The sequence below is a fragment of the Ambystoma mexicanum genome, chromosome 8 (genome assembly GCF_040938575.1).
Source record: "Ambystoma mexicanum isolate Mex_15411 chromosome 8, UKY_AmexF1_1, whole genome shotgun sequence".
NCBI classification, from domain to species: domain Eukaryota; kingdom Metazoa; phylum Chordata; class Amphibia; order Caudata; family Ambystomatidae; genus Ambystoma; species Ambystoma mexicanum.
The window spans coordinates 1,612,758,631-1,612,783,125 of NC_090929.1; the positions used below are offsets into that span (position 1 = coordinate 1,612,758,631).

At 46.9% G+C, this 24,495-nt stretch overlaps 1 protein-coding gene across 1 annotated transcript in view; it reads right to left on the reverse strand.

Moving 5' to 3' along the window:
• Positions 1–24,495, reverse strand: part of CCDC186 (coiled-coil domain containing 186) — a 1,219,714-nt gene that overhangs the window by 251,780 nt on the left and 943,439 nt on the right. Inside the window, exon 12 of the mRNA XM_069611867.1 lies at positions 17,240–17,429. Coding sequence (XP_069467968.1) covers positions 17,240–17,429 — 190 coding nt within the window. The remainder of the gene's footprint in view (positions 1–17,239; positions 17,430–24,495) is intronic.

Sequence of the window (24,495 nt, forward strand, 5' to 3'; positions counted from 1 at the left end):
TGTAATCGCCTGGCTGTTATCTTGTAACTAATTAAGGCCAGCAGAGGCCGTTGCAAGTAAAGTACGACAGAAAGCCTGTGCCTATGAGGTGAAAAGAACCGTCATCAGTTGGCTAAATTTATTGATCTGTGACCAGAATTTGTTGTGCAATAAACCACTGTGAAAGAAAACCTCGTTTGTCTCCAGCTGACTACTTAACAGTGGTGGCAGGGGTGGGATTGCAGAGGAACGCAAAAATTACCAGCAGTATGGAAGCCGTGTTAAAAGCATTGGCTGAAGGCCAACAGCAACTACAGCAGTTGGTGCAAGTACAAGGACATCAAGCCCAGGCGGACCGGCAGGCCCTATAACAGGCTCTACAAGTGCAAACAGCAGTTCAAGAACAGGGAAGAGAAGCATTGAGGATTCTGCGTGAATCAATGGCTAACCAACGGGCACATCCAGCTATTCCCCCTACCGTACTTCAAAAATACCAGACAGGGGATGACCCTAGTTATTTCTTTGTGAACTTTGAAAGAATAGCCCGAGCAGCACAATGGCCACGGGACAGATGGGCTTTCTTTTTGGCGCCCCTGCTTACGGGAGTAATGCAGGGAGCCTATCAGGCTGCCAATCCCACAGGGGACACCCCATATGTGGATATCAAGAAATCAGTGTTGGAAATGCTGGGGATGGATGAGGAGTCCTATAGGCTCCAGTTTCGTGAAACCAAACTGAAACCCGGAGAGAGCCCCAGGCAACTGTTCTACCGCGTACAGGATTTAGCGGAAAAATGGCTACAACCCAACACAGCCACGATTGGACAGATTAAGGAAAAGGTAATAATGGAACAATTAATTGACGCCCTGCCTAGTCCCATACAAAGGTGGGTAAGGCAACATCACCACCTTACTCTGTTGGAAGCCATAGATGTGGCAACCGCTTATCAAAAAGCCGAACACCCCGCATATTCACAACACCGCCAGCGAGGCCCCTCCCCCCCCAACGAAACTCCTATGATACGCAGCAATTACAGGGGAACAATCCAAGAACCCAGGAATAGGCCAGACCCTAAGACCAAAAACGGAACCAGTGTCCTAAAGGGACAGACACCCCAATGCTTCGAATGTGGGGAATGGGGCCATATAGCCCGGTTCTGTGCCAGAAAAACCAAGACAGAACCAATGGACAATGGAACACTACAAGCTCCAGGATATCGGAAGAAACTGCCCTATGTGATAGAGGTAACGGTGGATGGACGTCCCCAACAAGCCATGATGGACAGCGGTAGCAGAAAGACGGCCATACAACCGCATGTGAGTGAGCAAGATCCAGGAAAGGTGAGAACCATTGACATTAAATGTGTGCATGGGGACGTAAAAAGGTATCCTACGAAAGACGTTGTGTTGGGGCTACAGGGACAAGAGATACCAGTTAAAGTAGCCATTATTCCGGCCATACCAGCCCCGGTACTAATAGGGACAGATATTCCAGAATTCGACAAATGGCTAAAGGAAGCTCCATTTGCCAAAACAGAGATTGGGGTACCAATAAGAAGGGGGAAACTCACAAAACGCCAGAATAAAAATATGGAAGAGAACAGGGGAAAAGGGATGGAAATTGCCCTCATAGACTGGCGAGTGGGAGACCATTTTCCCTCGTTCCGAACTGAAACAGGACTGGATGAAACCTTAAAAAGGGCCAGGGAACAAGCCCAAACAATGAGTGGGACCCCCAGTTACTACTCCATACTTCAAGGAAAACCAAGGGATAATATATAGGGTGACCAGAGGTTCCGATAACCAGGAGAGGGAGCAATTGCTGGTTCCCCAGTCATACCGGAAAACTCTGATCCAACTGGCCCATGACCACACAACAAGGGGGCACTTCGCGGAAAACATGACGGTGAAAAGGGTGTTGCAGAATTTCTATTGGCCTGGAGTATATGCGGAAATAGCCAGATATTGTCAAGAGTGTGCCATATGTCAAAAAACTAGTCATCATATACCGGCTAGAGCACCCCTACAAAGAATGCCCCTGATTAGGGAACCCTTCCAGAGAATAGGAATGGATATTGTAGGGCCATTGGAACCCACCAGTAGAGGGTTCCGGTTTCTCTTAGTGATTGTGGACTATGCCACTCGCTATCTCGAAGCTTTCCCTTTAAGGGGAATCTCAGCAAGACAGGTGTGCGATGTGCTTATGGCATTCTTTGCTCGAGTGGGAATTCCACTGGAGATAGTGACAGACCAGGGGAGTAACTTCATGTCAGTAGTTATGAAGGAGGTGTGTAAGACCTTAGGAATTCAACACTTGAAAACCTCAGTGTACCATCCCCAAACGGATGGGTTGGTGGAACGATATAACAAAACTATTAAACGGATAAGAAAAGCCACCAGCCCCACAGGGTTGGGATGGGATTGGGTTGGGTGCTACCTTGGGTGTTGATGGTACTAAGGGATACCCCGCAATCCTCAACCGGATACTCCCCTTTTGAATTGTTATTCGGAAGACAGCCCAAGTCCATACTGGGCTTACTAAAAGACACCTGGGAACAACAGGGGGAAACCTCACTCACCGAATATGTTAATGACCTAAAAGAACATCTAGGCAAACTGAGAGACTTTGCTCAAGAAAATCTGGGGAGGGCCCAAGACCGACAAGAGAAGTGTAATAATCAAGGGAGCCGACCTCGAACTTTGAAGGTATTGGTTTTGCTGCCTACACGCACTAACAAAATGTTGGCTCAGTGGAAGGGCCCGTATCAGATAACAAAAATATTGGGACCTGTTAACTATGAGGTGGAGCAACCCGAACAGAAAAATAAATTTCAGAATTATCACATTAACATGCTCAAGCTATGGCAAGAAGGAACAACTGACATATTATGTTCAACCCTTTCAGACATGTCAGTCTCATAGCAAATGGTCCCTAATAGCCATAGTAGTCTTCAAGATGTGGAAATGGGGGAACAGTTGAGTGAATCCCAAAAGAACGAATTATTGGATACCTTGAAGCAGGTGGCTGGGATTTTTTCAGGAATACCAGGAAGAACACATATGGCTACCCACTCTATACCCACGGAAGAAGGGAACATTGTAAGGCTCAGGCCTTATCGAATTCCGGAGTCAAAATGTGGGGAAATGGCCAAGGAAATAGATAACATGCTCGAATTGGGGACCATTGTGCCATCTAAAAGCGCATGGTGCTCACCAGTGGTCCTAGTACCCAAACCTGATGGTACTACTAGGTTTTGTATGGACTTCCGGCAGTTGAATGCAATATCCCACTATGAAGCCTACCCGATGCCCAGAATTGATGAACTGATAGAAAAACTGGGTTCAGCCTCATTCCTGAGCACCCTGGATTTAACCAAAGGGTATTGGCAGATACCCCTCAACCAATCAGATCAGGAGAAAACTGCCTTTTCGACACCTCAAGGCTTATTTCAGTTCACTGTCCTACCCTTTGGTTTGCATGGGGCACCGGCCACATTCCATGCATTAATGGATAAAATCTTGAGACCACACGAAGAATATGCTGCGGCTTACTTGGATGACATAGTGGTCTGCAGTCATACGTGGAACGAACACCTGGCACATTTGACCCAAGTAATACAATCATAAAAAGAAGCTAGTCTACACATTAACCCAAAAAAGACTAAACTGGCAGCACACACAACCAAATACTTGGGGTATGCAGTGGGTGGAGGGGTGATAACCCCCCTTTTGGACAAGATTCAAGCCCTACAGAAACTCAGGCCTCCCGAAACTAGGAAAGAAATTCGAGCATTCTTGGGGTTTGTGGGGGTATTATAGGAGATTCTTACCACACTTCTCTACCATAGCTGCACCGCTTACAGATGCACTGAAAACCAACCGTCCCCTACAGATCTGGCATTGCTCTGGGCAACCCTCCAGACCATCGTTCTTCACCTGCCAAGTCATTACAAAAGGGGAAAGACCACATGCAAATCAGGCTTGGTCCCACCCCCAAAGGGGTAGTCCAGCCCGAACTGCCCAGAGCAATGCCAGTGGTTAAGATTCATTCTCAACCTTCCAGCCATCACCTCTTTATTTTTGCTTTGTCACCCCGAGTGGGACGGGTATGCCCAGACGTGGGTCCTGTGCCTGCTGGGCCTAGAGACCCAAGCTACTCCTCACTGATGAGCCACAGCAAGGGCGAAACATGTTTGGGGATGTTTGTGGTCTCATGCAGAAGGGATGTGGCCTAGCAGTTCGGGCTGGACTGCCCCTTTTGGGGTGGGGGCAAGCCTGACTTGCATATGGTCTTTCCCCTTCTGTAATGGCTTGGCAGGCGAAGAACGGTGGTCTGGAGGGTTGTCCAGAGCAATGCCAGTGGCTAAGATTCATTCTCAACCTTCCAGCCATCACCTCTTTGTTTTTGCTTTGTCACCCCGAGTGGGACAGGTATGCCCAGACGTGGGTCCCGTGCCTGCTGGGCCTAGAGACCCAAACTACTCCTCACTGATGAGCCCCAGCAAGGGCGAAACATGTTTGGGGATGTTTGTGGTCTCGTGCAGAAGGGATGTGGCCTAGCAGTTCGGGCTGGACTGCCCCTTTTGGGGTGGGGCCAAGCCTGATTCGCATATGGTCTTTCCCCTTCTGTAATGGCTTGGCAGGTGAAGAACGGTGGTCTGGAGGATTGCCCAGAGCAATGCCAGTGGTTAAGATTCATTCTCAACCTTCCAGCCATCAGCGCTTTGTTTTTGCACTATTCTCTCATGACAGATTTAGTAGGGGAATGCCTGGTAAGAAAAGATATTTTCACCTATTGATGAGTATTGGAGGCTTGGATGCTCTGTAAAAAAGAGGCCTTATGGACATGCTACATCTGCATGATGAAGAATCTGTTTTTTTTGGCCCAGCAAATGCCTAATGATTTGGTATATTTATATAACAAAAATGATATCTAAAAAAGTGAAAGTGTGGGAGCCCCTCTACTGAGGATGAACATGGTTTAAATAATCTGCTCTATGGAATGTCTTCCTCTCAGGAGGGTCTACAACCACCTTTTAGCTTGCTGCGCCCTTAACAGAGGAGAAATAACCATTTGCATATCAGTCTGGTCCCACTGACAAGGGAAGTCCAGCACTGAAATGCTAGACAGTTCTCCTCTGAACAAGAGTACCCTCAGCAACACCACACACACACACACACACACACACACACACACACACACACACACACACACACGTGTTGCGGCCTCCTCAGGGAGGTGAAGCTGAGCCTCTCTAAGGCACAGGGAGAAAGGGATCTATGTCTGGATCACCCTTGAAATCCCTTGTTTTACAATTTGTTTTTTTAAAGTGTGGGAGCCACTCTATTGAGGGTGAACATGGTTCAAATAACCTGTTCTACCGAATTTTTTCCACTCAGATGGGTCCACAATGATGTTTTAGCTCACTGCACCCTAAATCACACAGGGTAATACTGACGTGGACCCCTTGCTTACTGTGTCTTAGAAAGGCTGAGCTTCACCTCATCTAGGAGTGGCGCCGGACCACCAGTACTTATGGTCATGGATCTGCCAACGCAATCAGCCATGTCTAGTCCAGTCATCAAAATCTGACAAGAAGCTTCCCTAGCATCCTGGAACAGACAGGAAGCCCTCCATCACCTGCCTCTCAGGGGCGTGATCAGCCGCATTGGCCACTGCAGAACATAGACTCAAAGAGAACTTTGCCACGGTAGAAGAGGTGTTCTTTGCCTGAAAGGCAAGGCTGCCCAATGCAAAAACTTTCTTCTCCCAGGAGTCCACCCTCTGACTCTCCCCATCAGGGGTGAAGTGAAGGAAAAGTGGATGACTTCAGGTTCGCAGCTGGGCCCTGTACCACTAAACTCTCAGGAGAGGCATGTGTGGACAAAGCCTGATCCGAGGGGGCAAGACAATGCTTCTTAGCCAGCTCCTTGTCAACGGTAGGCGCAGAGGTGGGGCTATCCCGCACCTCTACCACAGGGCCCCTCTACCTGTTACATTCAAGGGTAGTAGGGTTTCCTCTTGCAGCCTTCATCCAGGGTGTTCATTAATTCAAATTGAATCTTAGGCCTGGATGCAGGGGATGGCCCCAGATTATCAGCCACTTTAGCTATCAGTCTCGCCAAAAGATGCCAGAGGCTTAGCAGGGCTGGGGGGATGGTAGACTGTTCAGATATGGGGAGGTGTCCGGACCACTGGCCACCTTCCTCATAGAACTAGTCTGGGAAATCTCACTTTTCTGGAGACCAAAGTTATCAACCCAAAGGGCACCTGGTCCCCCTCTTCATCGTAGAGGTCATACATCTTAGATATGAAGGGTTTTAAGGGAAGGGGAGCATATTCCAGATGGGCCACAGCTCTGATTGGTGTCGAGGATTAAGCCGGAACAAGAGCAGAGACCTCAACACACGAAGGTGGAGCATGGCGGTGCTGAGGAACTTCGTCCCACTTTGGGTGTAGGCGCGAGGATGTAGCAGTGATCCCCAGAGGGTACCTTGCCGCTCCCGGAAGACGCAGTGGGTCCCATCCGTGCTGAGGCAATCAGCACTATGGCTCAAGCTGCCGGTGCCCCGGTGAAGATGTCAAGCATCCTGCGGGTAAACTGGTAAACTGTTCCCAATCCTCTGGGGTGTAGGATTGGGTCAGAAAAAGTAGCAGAGCCACATTCTCTGGAGCACTGGCTCTTCATTTGAGATGTGGAAGAAGAATGCTGTGCGAGTATCCACTTGGGGAATGGGATCTCTTGTGATGCTTCTTATCCTTCTCCTTCTCCTTGCCCTTGCCCTTGCGCGTAGGCGACCTCTCCTCGGACCAAAATTCCACACAACCTCACACTTTGTCTTGAGGACATAGGTGAAGATCGCTGCTGCCTTTTCCCACAGGGCCTTTGGATGCATGGACTAGCATGACCCACAATCCTAGGTGTCATGGTCTTCCCCCAAGCAGTAAAGACAAATCCAGTGCAGATCTGATAGATATTTTCCAGCCGCAATCCGCACACGATTTGTAAACCTATGGCCCTTGTAAGCTTGAAGATGGCAAAGAAAATTCCAAAAAGGCTGTATGAGCAAGTTCCTGAAGCGAACAGAGTGCATGGGAAAAAAAAGAACTGCGTACAGGGGCCCCCGCAGGGCCTCAATATATACTGACCCCAATGTCATGCCTGGAATGGGGACGTAGAGGCATCGGACAGAGCCGCGCAGTCCCCCATGTGGGGGAAAAGTTTCCCAAGAACAGCTTTGCTGTGGATGGGATGATCATAGATGAGGAATCCGTGGGAGGAAGGAATCCATTAGAAAGGTTAAATCAAAACATTCAGAAGCAATACAAGTTTAAACTCTTGAGCAACTGGTTAAAGATTTTACTTTTTGCTGCTTTTTCGTCCATAAAACATCAGGGATTCTCTTCTTTTGCAAATGTTTTTAACCTTTCCTGACTTTTGGAGGACAGTGAAGCCTTTCTGCACATAGGACATCAGGGATTCTCTTCATTTGCAAATATTTTTAACCTTTCCTGACTTTTGGAGGACAGTGAAGCCTTTCTGCACCACTTACCATGCTAAGCTCATCTGTTTTGTGGGTACTCAGCAGTCCCTACTGCTAGCAGTGCAGGAGAACTTTGTTCTCGATTGAAAAGCTCCTAGTTTACTTTTCCTGCACACATCACCTTCAGTGAAATGCGGGAGAGACTTTGTCCCTGTATCTTTGTTTTTAGCTACTATTTGGTTATTTTCATAATGCGCCTAGGATGAGCTGGTGGCAGTGGATACTTTCAGTGTTTTCTTTTTTTGTAGCCTTGTGCTCTTTTACATTTGACCACTTAATGCCATTTAGAGAACAGCTGTACCACAAGATTTGCGCCTGTCCGTTGACCATCGTATCCTTTGACCTTCCTCCCTTGGACTGGCCAGATTTTCCATATATAGTAAACCCTTTCCTGGGGAAAGCTCCAGCTTTCACGGGAAAAGTAGCTGTTTGTGTTCGAATGTTGGGGGCTGGGTCTTTTCGGACCTAACCCACATCACTGCCAGGTGCGTCTCGTTACTGGGCAGATACAGTGGCCAGAGACTGTCCAGGAGACAGATGTTTTGATACGTACTCCAGATCTACAATCAAAGGCCTGTATTTCTTAGTGATATCCTTACTAACCGCAGGATTTGTATCAGGACTTTCTCTAAGGGAGGTAGGGTATTACAAGTGTGACACTGACACAAGAGATACAATTTGAAAACCTTTATTCAATTTTCGGGGTTAGGAAAAACTCCTGCTTTGCCCTATAGCTAGGATGGGAGTAGTCTCTACCATCAAATAATAAAGTCCTAGTCAGTCTCTGTCAAATCAAAGATGGCCTATACTAACAAAACCTAATGCCTGCCTTATCTCTTATACAAAACACATATGTATGCAAAGGGAAATCAGTGTCATAACAAAGAATCCATGAGTCAGCTCTCCTTCCCACGTTGGACAGCACGGAGTAAGGCGGTTCCCGTAAAACAGATGACACACGCTGGCTCAGGTTCTCAAAACAAAGGCAGCTCAAAACGTGTATCAAGGCCTGCTTGGTCTTTCACGTTAAAAGTCACGTATTCCAGCTTTTAAAAGTTTGTTCACAGTTCAACAAAAGTTCATGCTTGTCTCACTCGGTCAGACTCGGACCTCTCAATCACAGCACTTGCAGGGAACGCTGAATTCACATTCTTTAGGAGTTCCCTTCCCCTAATTTTTCACACTTTCGGTCTCCCTCAGTCAGGCTCGGACCTTTTCCCGATGTTGAAGACTTTCGAATGTGCAAGGTTCTTTTCTATAGACCTCTGCAGGACCACTTTGACTTTCCCCTTCAGCTTAGACTCTTGCATTATTTGCCCCACTGTCTCTTGGTCGGGGGAGTTCAGTATCACAAGTACAAAAGTTCAACATTCACCTTTTCACTTCCCTTTTTGTCAGGGTTATCTTGGTTATTACGCATTTTAGAATTAATTTACTTTGTTGCTTTATAACAAAACATATCACCTTTCGCAGAGACTTTCGAGTGGGCTACTTCATTTGGCCGGACCACTCCGCTACTCTGCATCACTGGCTTCCCAATTATCAGTAATTTAAAGTCCCCCCCACAGTTCTGCCTTCCTTTGCTTCTCATCCACACGTGTGCAGCCTTCAATTGTGAGATATACTGTTGCACTTTCAATCCTTCCTTAACAGACACCAGCCTTTCATGTCGCTCGCCAACTTGCCGGCTGTATGCATTCCTTTATAACCTTTGGAGTTTAAATTCAAGAGTGAAGGTTAATACCACAGGCTTGGCCTCGCCTCCCCAACTCTGTCGTTCACCCAGGAGGGTCGCTGGCACCCTTGAAACACAATGCAGTCTTGTCTGGGAATTGGCCTTTCCCGCCTATCTTTAACGGCTCTTTGAAGGCAACAACCTCCTGCAGGGATCTCCTGGGTTTCTCTACCCTTTGCTCTCATCCCTTCGTCAGTCACTCTGCTCCAGTAGGTATGCCTTCGCCCCAGAAGTTCTGCTCCTTCTAGTGTTCCACCTTGCTCAGAGTGTGTCTTTATGTACCGCCTTTTATCCATGTGGATAATGGGTATCAGATGTATGGAATTAAAGTCAAATGCCTGACTTTGCCTGACCCGATTAGCAGGACATGTCCGATGAGATATGTAAGGGTTATCCTCTTTACTCTCAGTGACCCGCTTCCTCAGCCCAGTGTTTGTGTAAAAAAAAGGGGGTTGGGGGGCGTTGGGACGTTAGAGGGTCCTATAAAATAGGATGGGTCATGGGCATGGAAAAAGGAAGAATACTGTGTCTCACAATAGTTTGTCTCACCCGCACTCCCCGAAGACCCCCTCACCCAGGTGATCCTCCTTAGAAGGACTCCTGGCAGAATATCTGTGAGGTCATCATGTTCGTAAGCAGCAGCCGACCTTCCCCAGCCCAGCTACTCAGTCACTTTGCCCATGACTGCCCTATAGGAAGCATCTGCATGTGCCGAAGGCTCTGGGCTGGCATATGCGACAAATAAAGAAGTATCTAGCCCACTATCATCACTTAGTGAGTCACCGGATGCTGCCTCCTGGACTCTTCAGAAATAAAGGTCTCAGGAACATTAGGAGTTCCGAACTCCAGGCCAAAGTGTCCTGATCAGTAACCTCCTCCTCAAAAATTGAATACAGATGAAGGCAGAGGTTTGAAAACCTTCGACACCTCCGTCGGAGAAGTTAATGGCTTTGATATTGATGGTCTGAACGTTTAGGAACTTGACAAGTCCCATCGAGGCAGTGGAGGTGTGAGGCTTAACCATCAGCTTATCTCAAGAATTTAAGGTCTCTGAAGCTTCTCACAGAGCTTCAAAAGTATCTTGCCTGGGCTCAAGGGCGTGCAAGCAGCAACCTTTGTGGACTCCTTATTGGCTCTACGTGGCTCAATAGGGTCAGAAGCCTTCTTTAACTTTTTCGAAGAAGTGGGAGAAGCCACCTTCCCAAAAATCTTAATCATTGGGAGCTAAAAAAGTCCTCCCATTCGGCTTTAGTATCCAACTTAACTGGGAAACTCACTTGTCTGTGTTCTGAGAGGAGTACTAAGATGAATAGCGCAAACGATGCCACCTCTTTTTCAATTTTGTGTGGGAGGCCGAAGACAGAGTAGTGGGAACTACGTCTGGCTCAAGAGCGCTTGGAGTGTTTAGAGCGCTTATAAAGAGGCAAAACGGCCCTCGAGCTTCTCTCATCCGACAATCTCCTCTTGGAAGGAGTGGTAGAAGGGGATTTTGAAATGGGCCCACCCAGGGTGAGTTTCCCTTCCCTTCCTTCAAGCCCTTTCCTGCCAGACTAACAGGAACCACAGTCATTGAGCTTGTGATCGATTCTAAGGCACCAAAGGCATATACGATGTGGGTTTGTGATAGACATCTTCGAACCCACAATCTGCACACCTTTTGAAGACGGTTTTAGGAGTAAACTTTTCTATTTCTAGGCAGTAGAAATGAACCGTCCGAAGCATGCTGTCCATGCGGAAAAATGGAACTGAGGCAACGGGCGCAATGTGAGTTATATATACCAACGTAGAGCGGACAGAGTCTGCCAAGGGACACGAGATCGGCAACGCACAGTGCCTCTGCTGTGAATTTCTTTTTCCAAAGCAGCTGATGCTGGATAGGAATATATCAAGATGAGGAATACAAAGTGGAGGAATACGTGGGAGAACACAAGCCATTCGAAGCAGCAATATCTTCAGAACCATGAGCGAGACCATTGTGACACACTGTAGCCCTCGCTCTCCTTCCTGCTCGCAGTGAGGCATGGGATTTTGGAGACCACGCAAATTAGCATGCACGGAGTATGACAAAACAGGGTGTTCCACACATACTCTGTGATCCCGGCAGAAGAAAGGGAGCAAAGTACGCTTGATGGCTAATATTGGTACCGCCGTCCTAGGCTGAAGACATCTTAGCAGCTGGTTCCGAGATAAGGGCCTGCACTAATGAGAGCGAAGTTGTTGCTGTAGTGGAGCCTGGAATTACCTTTCTTGGCCCAGCAGCCATTGTGCTGTTATTTCGATGACCAGAGGGTGGCCACATAAGCTTTCCTTGATTTTGAGTTAGAATGGCTAACACAAAGCCACACCGTGATAAAACAAAAGGGGGAATTATTTGTCCCAAGGGCTATCCTTCAGAAAAATGACAGATGGCATTAGCTCCACATGCTCCTTGTCCTCCACAAGACAGGCAATCAGGGAGATGATTTGCAAGACAGAGAAGACCAACTTCAAAACCGATGCCAAATTGGACAATTTAAACTAGGTAATCCGAAAACTAGAAGCGCCAGTTTCCGGAAAATATGGATGAGATGAATAATTGGCCATCGGCTACATCATACTTAATCCAAGGGAATACAAAATTGCAGACCTTGCTGAGTGACTGGAAAACACCCTAAAACAATTATAGGCTGGGTTGGTTTTCCATTCAGCTTTGGAAGTCCTAATTTAAGAGTCATTTGCCAACTGTTATGCAAATTGCTAAATATAGATTTTGATGCACCTTAACTAACCATCATCAGCTGCTATAGAATGTTTGTCCGAGAAGGAAGGTGAGCACCCAGGCAACTAGGTGGACCGAGCATAATGGTTCAATTAAATGGTGAGGCTAAAAAAGGTGAATTTGAGACATGCGTTTGTGGACGGACCTGATTTTCCAAGTGAAGTTGAGAATTTAGGGGCACTGAGACATTTGAGTAACTGTGAGAGAAGACATTTAAAAACCCCAAAGGGTTAAATGCATCAGGAAAGATTAAGAGAACTCAATGAAAACAGTACTATAAAGTGGGATATCTTTGCCATCTGGTTGATATCGCTTCTCCTGCCCACACAAGCCTCCTTCAGTTTCACTTTCTTTTTTCTATAAAAGATTATGAATACTTTTAACACAAAAGGTTCTACAAGAGCAGTTAGGGGGACCAGTTTTTCAAAGTCTCTGAATGCGATGAGCTAATTCACGAGGAATTTCTTTCAAAGAAGTTCACCCCAGCATCGCCATCAGTCTGTTGGTACAAAAACAGCCATTTCTCTGAGGCACAGATAACTAACTTTACAATCAGGGGTTTCCCAGTATAGCTGTCATCTACTAGGTTGCTGACTGGATGGCTTGTGCAACAAATCCAGAAGAACCTTAGCCAGGCTTGCCACAAGGTTCTTAACATCTTGCCAGCCATATTGTAGGCCTTTGATTTTCAGTGGCAAAGTAGCTGGGTCCACAATGGAGGTAGGCTGCGGCAGAGGCACTGACGAATACTTGTTTGAGGACAGACCTCCCCCCGCTGACCAGAGGGTTCTGATGCTAGGGGTTCCCAGTTTACTCTTACTCTCAGGCTCATCACCCAGATATCAGCTCTTACCTATGGGACTCCTCATAGTAGTACGTTCTACTCCTCTGGCCCATGACCCCTCCTCAATGCCCTGCCAGACGTCTCTTGCCAGTTCCCACCTCACACAACTCATAGGCATGGAGCATGCATTTCTCTCAGGTTAGTTCTAGCCTCTACTGGTCTCCAATTCCACCACTCTCTCCTGCTCTTCTCACTACCCCCTCCTCTGAATTCCCTTCTACCACCTCTTCTGCAGTTTCTACTTTCTCCACCATCGCTTTGGCTCCTCTTGCCCTATCCTCCCTCACCTACCCATTTGTACCTCCTGCCACTCCTTCCAACCGCCTCAAAGTGAGAACAAAATCCTTCTCCAACACCCAGACCCAATCCTTCTCCCCTAACCCCTCCCTTTGTACGGGATGCACCTTGTGAGGCTTTGCATAGGTCTCAGAAGTGTCAAACTGGGCGGTCGGCAAATGATTCTTTTTCTCAGGTGCATCTATTTGCTTAGCGTGACTACCCTGCATCTACAACACTGAGCCTATATAAGCCTCTGCAGTCTTGGATTTCCTGTGACCACTAGACATGCATGCCAGAGTTTCTTTTTGAAGTAGAGACAGTGTTGCTTTTTTGGCAGCCACTTTGTAGATTTGCTACCCAGCCCTACAGTGATAAGCACTGTTGCAGTGAAGTTTCCCCAAATGGAGAGTGAGCTACTTTTCAGCCTCAAGGCCATCCATTAAGGAGCCCTGAGGTCAAAAGGTCTGCAATGTTCTTATGTTTCTTAAATGGACGGATGCCACGATAGCATCAATGTGACAATCTGCAGTTTCCTGAACTGGATGCTGTGGGGTGGGCCAGGGGATCCACCCCTCAACACCCTGCACCAAGGAGTGGGGTGGTGGCACCCGACCCCATGGTCACCCTTCCACTGAACTCAACGGTGTTGCAGGGGACATCTCATCTACTAAATTCAGCTCTGTGTGCACATATGGCATTTGCTTCACAGATCCCACAAAATGTATTGAATGGTTTTCTCAAAGCAACACGGCCCATGTCTGCAGACCTACAATCACCAGGTCCGGGGTCCTGTTGTCAGGTCTACTGAATTTGGTGTCTCATTCTACACATGTGATGCTAGGGATGAGGTGGAGGCCCTAGGGGATTCCCTCTGCCATCTCCCAACCAACATTTCATGGAAGGCAATAGTCCATAATCCCCAGGGTCTCCAGGAACCCCTGCAGTGCCCACTATCTCATTATGAACACTAGAAGGCAAGGAACAAATGTAGGATTTGAGTGCTGGAACTTCGGACTGGTATAGAATGACAGAAGAGCAGCATCTTCCTCTTCTGTTGCATACCTTTTTTGCCTGCCCATGTTGAGTGCTGCATACAGGTGTTCACTTCTAGGAGGTGTGAGAAACCTGACGGTGTCTCCTAGCTAGTCCCCGGGGATCGGTCATCCAGGCGGCCAGGACACGGCCATGGCTATTGGAACCAGTTGCTGGGGGGTGGACCAGTGAACGAGGGATCGCCTGGATGGGGGTTCCTCAGAGAGTAGGATACCGACGGGTCAGATGCTGTTTTCCCCTTCCTTTAACACCTTTTCCCCATTGTCTCACGTAGGACATTCAAAACCACTGCACCCCTCACCCCCTTTTCCAACGCAAACACTTTCACACAACATAAAGGACAATGGACTAACACCAGAGTCATTTATCTGACACGTCCCAAAACAAAAGTCAGGCAAAATCGGGCAATTGATCAGACTCAAAAACGCCTGATGGCCCTTTTCCTTCCCCACAGGGATAAAAGGTGGAGCCAGAGAGCACAGTAGACTGCACGATGGTCCATCTACGCAGGCTCAGCAGTTCAAGAGGAGGAGTAAGGAGGCAGTAATCGGGAGAGTGGCGAGGAGAGTTGTGACCTTGCCCTTTTCATCCCAGGCACGCAGAAACTTTGTGGAAGAGAGCCTAAGACCGCGAACAATAACAGGTGTCTTGCAGCAGATGTCAACGGTACATGCAGCAAGCCTATACCAATAAGTAGGGCCGAGGGAAGTTCCCGCGCCCCTGGTACCGGCCTTGATTACAGGAAAGCCAAAAGCCAATCAGTTCATCACAGCTGAAAAGTTGAGGGGAGAATCGATAAGAACCAGGCTGTGTTGAATGAGAAGTTCAAAGTGGCAAGTTCAGCCAAGTTTAATGAACTGTGTAAAGAACTGTAAAAAGTGTTAAAGAGGAGACCAGCTGCAGAGGGACAACTGGCACTACGTGGGTGCTAAGTCGAGAAACTATGGTCGAGCCCCATATGAGAGAAACTACAGATACAAGCAGGCCATAGGAGAGCCAAGAGAAAAAGTCAAAGTGGTCATACTGAGGGTCAAGAATAATCCCTGTACAATCGACAGCCTTTGATCTACAAGCACTGTGAAAGAAAGGGAGGTGAATCCTGCAAACATTTAATTGTGTAAAAAGAGAACATTGAAAGTAAACAGGGGCCAGCTCCCAGAAGAGGGGCACTCAGTGTGAGCCACTATCACCCTGATCGAGAGCCACAGTAAACCGGTGAGGGGAGGCTAAGAATCAAGAGGGACCGCAGCCCGGCAGAGGGGGGATCAAAGGGTGAAAAGTAGTCACCCCAAGATTGAGAAAAGTGAAAGCAAACGTTAAGAGACGGCAAGAGTGAATCCGGAAGAGGTATGCTGATGAAAAGGGGGCAAGTATAAAGTCCCAAGAAACAGTGTGTTGACAAGAGTGAACCCGGCAGACGGATGTCCATTGGAACTGTTTAAAAAGACATTAAGATTTGTGAAAGAGGGCTCAAAGCCCAGAAGAGGGGGATTCAGGAGTGAAGCCATCACCCAAGTACTGACAGTCAAGAGACGTCTGAGCTTGACTGAGGGAGATCCAGGGGTGAAGCTCTCACCCAAAGGTTAATTGAGAAAAGAACTGTCATATAATTTGGGAAATCAGATAAGAAAGAAGGGTGAGCACCCAGAGGAGGGTGATCCAGGGTTGAACCCATCATCCAATGAACATTGGAAATGAACTTCTCATTTGTTAAAGGAACTTTATTTTGGAACCGTAGAGGCCCCCCCAAAGCGAGAAAAGCTGGCTATCCAGGGTGTTGATATCATTAAAGAACTTTCTAGGGATTTGCACCCAGAAGAGGTGAATCCCGGGAGTGAAAGTTGTCACCCAAAGGCCATGGAAAAGAAACTGTGCATTTGTTTTGTTAAATACGTCAGGTCCTCGAAGGCAAGAGACTTTCAAGAAAACAAGACTTAGCCATCGACGGTCCTGAGACCTGCCATTAGAACGGTAGTCTCGTGCTGGAGAAGCCCGAGACAGTACTATGCTCCAAGATCCCACCTTAACCCATGCTCAAAACGTGGGGAAGGAAGACCCAGGATACTGCATCCTGACAGATTATTTGAGAAAACTCCCTTTTTGTATTAGTTGTAAGGTTTGGAAATAGGCTTCTTAGTATAGGCCCTTTTTATTTGACACTAGGACTGCCTTATTTTTATTTGATTGTCGATGCGTGCACCCATTTTAGAGTTAGATTTAGAATAGGCGTTTTTCCAACCTTCATGCAGCATTCAATGTTCAATAAACATCCTTGAACTGTGATCACTTATGTCTATCTTACTTATTGCCATCACGAGTTCCTCACAGAGGGGTTAAGACACAACTGTTTAAACCCTTTACTACTCAATGCATTCTCCTCCAGTGCTAAGCGAAATTAGTAGTACATATGCACAGCATGTATATGCCACTGTTTCAGCACTAGAAGGTAGTGCCAAGAACGTGGCCTTCACGTTCTAAGCATTGAAGGATTTAAGATACCTTGGCTCAAGCATCTCTATTGATCACGTTTTAGTTTTCTACACAATCTTACATAGATTGCTACACAAACTTACAAAGTTTTCTCCACAAGTTAACACAGTTAGGGCTATGGCAAGACTTATCCCAGAGCTTGTTGTGCCAAAGGAAGCAGGCTGCACCTCCCGGTTTAGCAGGTGTGAGATTCTCTGTGTTACCATGCAGAAAGAGCAAAGCCTATTAGTTTGGACTAGATTTTTTCCATTGGGGGCGATTTAAATACAGAAGTTCCCCCTTCTGCGATGAAAGTAAAGTATTACGGAATGGAATGTTTCTTGGAGAAATCCACAGCGGTTAAGAGATGTTGCTATAGCATTACCATGCATCACTTTTTGGTTCAGTTTGCACACCTCGGAAACAAAGGGGCAGTTCACTGCCCACTAACCCTAAAAAGAGTACACACATTTCACTGGATTTAATTAAGTAGAGATTCTCAATAGAAGAGAGCAGATATGATCCTACAAGTTACACATGCACAAGAATTCCCAGTAGGTATTTGAAAAGGTGTCAACCTTGCTGAAGTTGCTTGGTGAGATCCTTAAGATTCACAGCATGTTTACGCTTTTGGGTGGTTAGTTCGTCTTTTAGTTCTTCTACCTGGGTGTTCAGAGCATTTATTTCTTTTTGACGAGAAGCCAATTCAGCATGCAGACTTTGGCCCTCCTGCTTTCTCAGCTGCTCCTCTTTCAGCAATCGATGAGTCTACAATGAATGGAAAAAAATAAACACAAAGCAACAAACATTTAGTCTACAGCAATAGTATACTAAATCTGGTTACAGACATTACAGCCTATTTTGAGCATCTTTATTTACTGAAGAGGTTTTTAAGGTTTACTTATGAATAATGTGTTATTATAGAATACAAGGTTGATATGCAGGACAAGTCTCTAAACAGCAGTATTAAAAAAGAGCAGTTTGAAGGTGTTAGTAGTGCTCAAGCTCCCTGGTGTAATGTTACAAGTGGAGCTGACTGCTGTTTGCATGGATGTCCAGGAGGCTTCCGACATTTCTCCATTTAAGAGAGCTGCCCTTAAACAGCCTCCCACCCCCGAACATCTGCACTTCAATCTCCCATTGCTTGATACCTGGAGGTTTCTCTAACAGCAAACAAACTACAACTGAATATTGGCACCACTGCTTCGGCCGCCAGGTTCAACCTCTTGGAATATGCAAAATCCAACCTAACCCTACTTGTCCTCAGTGGGCTGGATTACTGCTTCAGCCTCCTCTGATGATTCCCTCTATACCCTTTTACCCAACTTGTCAAGGCTTAACTTTGCTACCCATATCCACCCTCAGACCTCACCCACATCTGTGCACTGGCACTGCCTCTAAATGGTACAACTATCCATGTGTAAACACCCCCCCTACAAATCCATCCACTGGCTAGATTACCCTTAGCTGGCTAGTTCCATCTCTATCTAAAACACACCACGCACATAGATCTCAAGTCCTCCTCAACCCCTAGTCCCTTCCCTGAACTCCCTCAGTTTTGCAGCTTCACCCTACTCACTTACCATCACTGAAACTCCCTACCCGCTGGACCAGGAGTGAAGACGACCCTAAAGAAAACCATCCTCTTTAAGTAAGGAGCACCACAGCTGTCTGCTGGTATCATTCCCCTAACGAGCCCCCAGCCTGCTCTACCACCTGTAGATCGATGTGAATACTGAAAAACAACGCTCTTGTAGTTTATGTAAATAGTCAAAATTGTTCTCCTGTACATTTTGGTCTGTAATTGTTTGTGCCTGTCGCCCCCATCCCCTCACTCTTGCAGTCTCTGCACTCTCTACAACACACCCATGATTATGGTACAGTATTGTCATTGCAAATCGTTTAGTATTGCAAGGCACTCAAACTTGGGAACATCCAGACCATATGCCATTATGTCAAAGCTCTTCTCCCTTTCTCAGCAAAATCCAAAAAAATAAAATTCAATGCCAGGGCAGACTTGGAGCATTCGTCTAAGAACTGCTAATCAATCAGCACAGTTTTGGATTCATGTTTTCTGTTTTTATTTAATTGTACATAGTTCAAATGAGCTTTTACCATCAATATTACTCAATACACCAAAAATATAGTAAACTTTAGTATCGTAATACTTTAAAATGTCTAAAATCTACTTATTTACAGTAAAATTCAATTTACAGAAATGTTTTTTTTTATACATGGTTACTTCTAAAACCTGTTCCTTCATTTCCATATCACATCTCATTTGGGGGTTGTAGGAGGGGGGGGTTCATACAGTACACAGTGTGAAATTAATCTACGAAATCCAAATTTGTCCTTAAATAGATTTTCTGTTTTAGTTGTAGGATGAACAGGGTTTCATACAATGAGTAACCTCTAGCGGCACACAGCAAATTGTGAGCAAACATTTGTTTTCTCTTGACACCAGTGTCCAAGGCTCCCTTTCTACCCTCTCCATGTTACCAGACCTCCCCCAATACTTCTGGCAAGTGAGCAGTTTCCAATCCTTTGCAGAACATTTCACCCCGCTGCAGCCCTGAAGGACAAAAGAACTGACTTACCTACTGTAATGTTCTTGCTAATGGATGATCCTTCCAATGAATGCTCTTAGATAGATCATCCGGCAGCCGCAGATCTCGGAAAGTGCCAGCAGAGGGTGCAGCACTGGTGTCGAGGTTCCTCTGTGCTCTTCATCTTCGAGGCCGGACGAGACGTCAGCACAAATAACTTTCAAAGGGCCCTGTGACCTCCGTTTTCTTGTTTCCTTCTCTGTGCTCAGCAGCGTTGGGAATTGCATGTTGCAGAAGGAACACCTTGAAAGCACTGAAAGAGACAACAGGGAGAGAGCTCCAACTGCGGGGTAGGATGGGAGGGCGATGAGGAATCTGGGCGGAACATTCATCAGCAAGAACATTATTGGAGGTAAATCATTTGTTCTTCTAATGGATTGTATCCTCCCACGAATTCCTCATCTTGTGTAGACTCCCACAGCAGTACCAAATTGCTGGAGGAGGGAAGAGGGAACTCCCATTGACATTAGATAAAAATCTTTTCTAAGACCACTCTACTGAATCGGGCATCCTAACCAGACCGTGTCCAAGCAAATACTGTTTAAAAAGTATGGATAGAAGCCCAAGTTGTGACTTGGTCCATGTCCTGAGCTGGTATAGCTCTTTGGGTGCCAACGTGGCGGCTGCCCTCTAGTTGAGGCGCCATAAATCCATCAGGGAGATACTTTCCTAGCATAGAACAGCATTCAGACATGCACAACACAATCCATCTAGATCTGGTCTGCTTTGTCAGACGCTTGCCTGTCCAAGGGCGGAGTACCCTAAAAAGAGTTGGAGGTCCGATCCAAAACAACTTGTTCTGGTGATGCAAAAGCAAACCCCCTTTTACGGTCAAGCCTATCTAGCCTTTCCTCCTCCTTGGATGAGTGAAGCAGAGGATGGAAAGCTGGTATACAGGTTGAGGGAGTAAGTTCAAGCTCAGACACCACCTTAGGTAAAAAGGAGGGGGTGTACTCAAAGTATGACTGTTTCTCGAGAAGTTCATGGAATGTAGTTTACATGATAGCACTTGAGCTCGGTATCGTTTAGTGGGTTAAATCCTCAGTTGTAAGCCCACCAACTACATCTGAGCTGTCACAGCACCTTTATTCATAAGACATTGAAAAAAAGTGCAAATACAGCGTTCCTCTTCCTGTTTGAGAATACACACAGCTGTGTAAATACCAAAATGTAAATAAAAAAATGGTATATGTAATAATGTGTGTGTATATATATATATATATATATATATATATATATATATATATATATATATCGATGTTAACTATGTTGTCTCATCCCAGATCGATTTAGAAAATATATCGATATATCTCCAAAACTCGAGATCTCGCCCAGCCCGATTACTGACGTGATAGCTACAAGGAAAATAGTTTTCTACGCAAGGAGTCGTCGTGGGCAAGAATGCAACAGCTCAAAAGGTGCTCCCATCGAAATGGTCCTGTTTGGACCTAAACATCTCCTTGACCCTAAGAGGTGCCCTCATTCAAACTGTCGTTTGTCACCAAAATAAAAAACCCGGGCTGCATCTGGCAGGAGAATTTATGCAGTGAAGGTCAGGTGGTGCAGTCTACCTTCTACACACTAAGTCTTCTGCGACAGGTACGTCTGTTTGTTCCTGCGGACAACCATACAATGGTGGTTGGAGCTCTAGTGAATTCGCAACAAGTCTACTACAATGGTCTTCTTGCAGGCATTCCAATTAAACATCAGCGGTTGCAAAGAGCACAAAATGCTGCAGTCTGAGTCTTAGAGTGAGGAAGTCTTCCTCTATATCTCAGGACTGCATCAATCTTTGCACCGGCTTACAATAATCTTCAAATGCTTTAACAACCTAGCTCCATCATACCGGTTGATTAAAACATGCAGATATCAAGCAACACGCCGGCTTCGGTCAGGTGATAAACTGATGTTGGTAGTTCCACCATCTCTGTGTTTTTAGGGGTGACCAAAGATTTGCAGTCGACAGACCCAAATTGTGGGATAGCCTTCCGATGGAGATTCAGGCTTCAAAATCTCTTTCAATTCCATAAAGCCCCAACAACCTACCTGTTCAAGTGATCTATAGGCTGGAGTATCATCAGGGTTTGGATTATTGTTTGCATCTGTTGTATTTGAGCCTTTCCCCCCTTGTTGTATAGGTATAGTGTTTTCAATCTGCGCCTAGAAACAATTTAGTTTGTTCAGTGAGCCATAAACATATCTTAAATCAAAATCAAATCAATCAATCAGTCAACACTAGATTAAGGTCCCAGGCCGGCACCACGAAAGGAGTTGGAGGAAAAGTATTTGTAAGATCTTTTAGGAACTAAATTATAAAATTGAATCATGACAAAGGATCTCTGTTGGGCATAAGCTTGAAGATGGAGAACGCCGCCATGTATCCGTTGACTGGTGTGACCTATAAACCTTACCTGGCAAGATGCAACAGGAATGATGAAACATTTGCAACAGTACGGAGCCTTCTCATTGGTCTTCTGACCGAAAGCAACACCTCCATAAACTTCTTCAGGGAGATCCCAATCCCTGTACCTTAACCTTTCAGTAGCCAGGGGTGCAGGCTGAGAATATTCACCCCGGGTGAAAGATGAGGCCTACCTCTTGCAAGAGCAGATCGGCCTTCTAGGGAAGCATATAGGGGCCAGATGGTCATACTCATAAGATCAGGGTACCATGTCCTCCTGGCCCAATCTGGGGCAATTGGACTCTCTGGGGCAATCAGACTCATGGTTGTTCTGTAACCCCACAACCTCCTGAGGACTTCAGGATGACATGGATCAGTGGGAATGCATACCAAAGTAGAAAGCTCAAATCCCTGACAAAGGCATTCCCCCAGTGTTCTTCTCCGAGGAAATTCCCTGGCGCAAAACAGCTCACACTTCTTGTTGGATCTGGATGCAAACAGATCCACCCAAGGGGTTCCCCAAAGGCTACAAATCTCCAAAATAGCTTCCTGGTACATCTCCTGCTCATGAAAGACCGAGTCCTGCCTGCGCCTGACGTTATGTTCTCCATCCTGGCTAAGAGAACCGCTAACAAGGAGGTCTTGTTCTGCAACTCCCAAAACTAGAGTTGCAATGACTCCCTATACCATCTCTCTTGTGGATGTAGTGCATGCAACCAACCAGCCAGGAGGTGGAGTGGCCCTGATCTTTCCTGAGTGGGTCCCTGCTTCAGTCATTCCTATGCAGACCTATTACTCCTTTAAATGCCTGGTCTGCAGGCTCTCCATCTCTCCTGGCCTCTCCCTGACTGTGGCCACCATCTACAGGCCTCCTGGCCAGGTCGCCCTCTTCCTCTCAAAATGAGCTGATCTCTCCTCTTCTCTCGTTCCCTCTACCTCTCAACTTCCCCTCCTCTGAGACCGCAACATCCGCCTGGATGCTTCCAACCCCCATCTGGGCTCTTACGCAACCTTGGCGACTCTCTCTCCCTTTCCATTCTACCTTCTGGTCTGACACACTGTGGACACGCCTTGGATGTTCTCATCTCCTCAGAAATCCCCCCTCTTCAACCCTTTCACTACCCCTTGTGGACGAACCAATTTCTGCTCTCCTCCCACCTGAAACTTCTTGTCCCTCAGGCAAAGCCGAACCCTGCACGGCACGGTCACCTTCCTTCTCGGTCATTCGGCCCATTAAGCGAGTGTCAGTGACCGCCTTTGCCCCAACTTTCTCTGCACCTCCTAATCCTGCGGCTGATTCCCACTCTGACACAGCCCTCTCTATCCTGCATCTTTCTACGTCCAACACCTTCGACATCATTGCCCCGGTCATGAGGATCCATCTGAAACCTACCTCCAAGTTCAACTCTTGGTACTACACCGACCTTGCCGCCCTGAAACGCAAGTGCAGGGTGGCTGAGAGGAACTGGAGGGCTTCAGGCGCATCCTCTGACAAACTGGCCTGCCGCCTGCTCCAAAGGCAATGCAGACTCTGTACTGTCCAAGAAGAGAGCCCACCTGTTACGCTCACCTGACTCCCACGGAGGCACTGGCCTGGTTCGCGCTGCTGTGACCTCTTCTAAGGTGATGCGCAGGGTTCGGAAGACGGACTGGACCGGGCCCCCAAATCTGGCTTGTCTGGCTCGCAGAAGTATCCTTCTGTAGGCGAAAATAAGGGATTAACTGTCTGCGGGGTAATGCAATCGGCCTCCCACTTTCCCCTCTCACCCTCCTTGAAACCCTTCTGTAATTTCTCGTAGCGTCTCACCTTAGGGTTTGGAAGGACGAGCTCTCCATCCTGCTTCCGATGCAGTGGCGCGTTGGTATCCAGTTACTTCACTGGATTTTCGGATTGGTGAGAACCAAACTTGCTTGGCTTCCAGGTAAGTTTTTTGATAAGAGGTTCCCAATGTGTCCATGCATTAATGTACTAATGATAGTGTCTTTTTCCCCATAGAGGCCGGGGTACGGAATGCCGGGGAACAGGCACCGACCCGAGATGAGAGGTGAAATCCTTGTAGAAATCAGGTAAGTCTTTAATGAGCGTTTTTTGGTAATGTCTTTTCATTCGCTCATTAACGCTGATGTCTCTTTTTCCCCTTAGGGGCCGGGGTCCGGAAATGCCAGGATGCGGCGCGGACCCGAAATGAAGAGGGAATGAATCAACAGGTAAGTCTTAACATGGAGATTTAGCTTTCCTTATTCCCTTCTATCTCTCACCTTTTATTCTGGTCCTTTTCTCCCTAGGCGCTGGGGCGTGACTGCGAATCCGGATGATCGCTGCTGAACATGGAGGCGCCCTGTAAAGGTGAGTGGAATGCGGCGCTGCAGCGATCGACGCAATGAGCTTTTCAATTAAAGTCTTCCTTTTCAGGATTGTCGGCGAGATGTCTCCGGGATTCGAATTTAGCAGGTAAGGACTTTTTCTTCTTCTGTTCTCTTCTTCTCTTCCTTTGTAGGTGATCCAGGATGCTGGCGGGCGTGGCAGAAGTCAGGATGCAGGAGCAGACACGGTGAGCGTCCAGCTGCTAGATGCAGAACAACGCGAAGCACGTGTGGCTTTTCGGGTGGGGTTTAAATAGCCTTGGAAGAAGTTCCATGTATGTATCCTTCCTCCAATCAGGTATGTATCCTTCCCCGACCACGCCCGGATGGTAAATTAGTCACACAGGTAAAGTAGTTCCTTTCAGGCCTCAAGGAGGCCGGGATCCTGCAGCATGGTCTGCATCAGGTAAGTGCACCCAAGCATTCCCATAATGAGCCTGGTGCCTATGGCGCCAGGACTGAT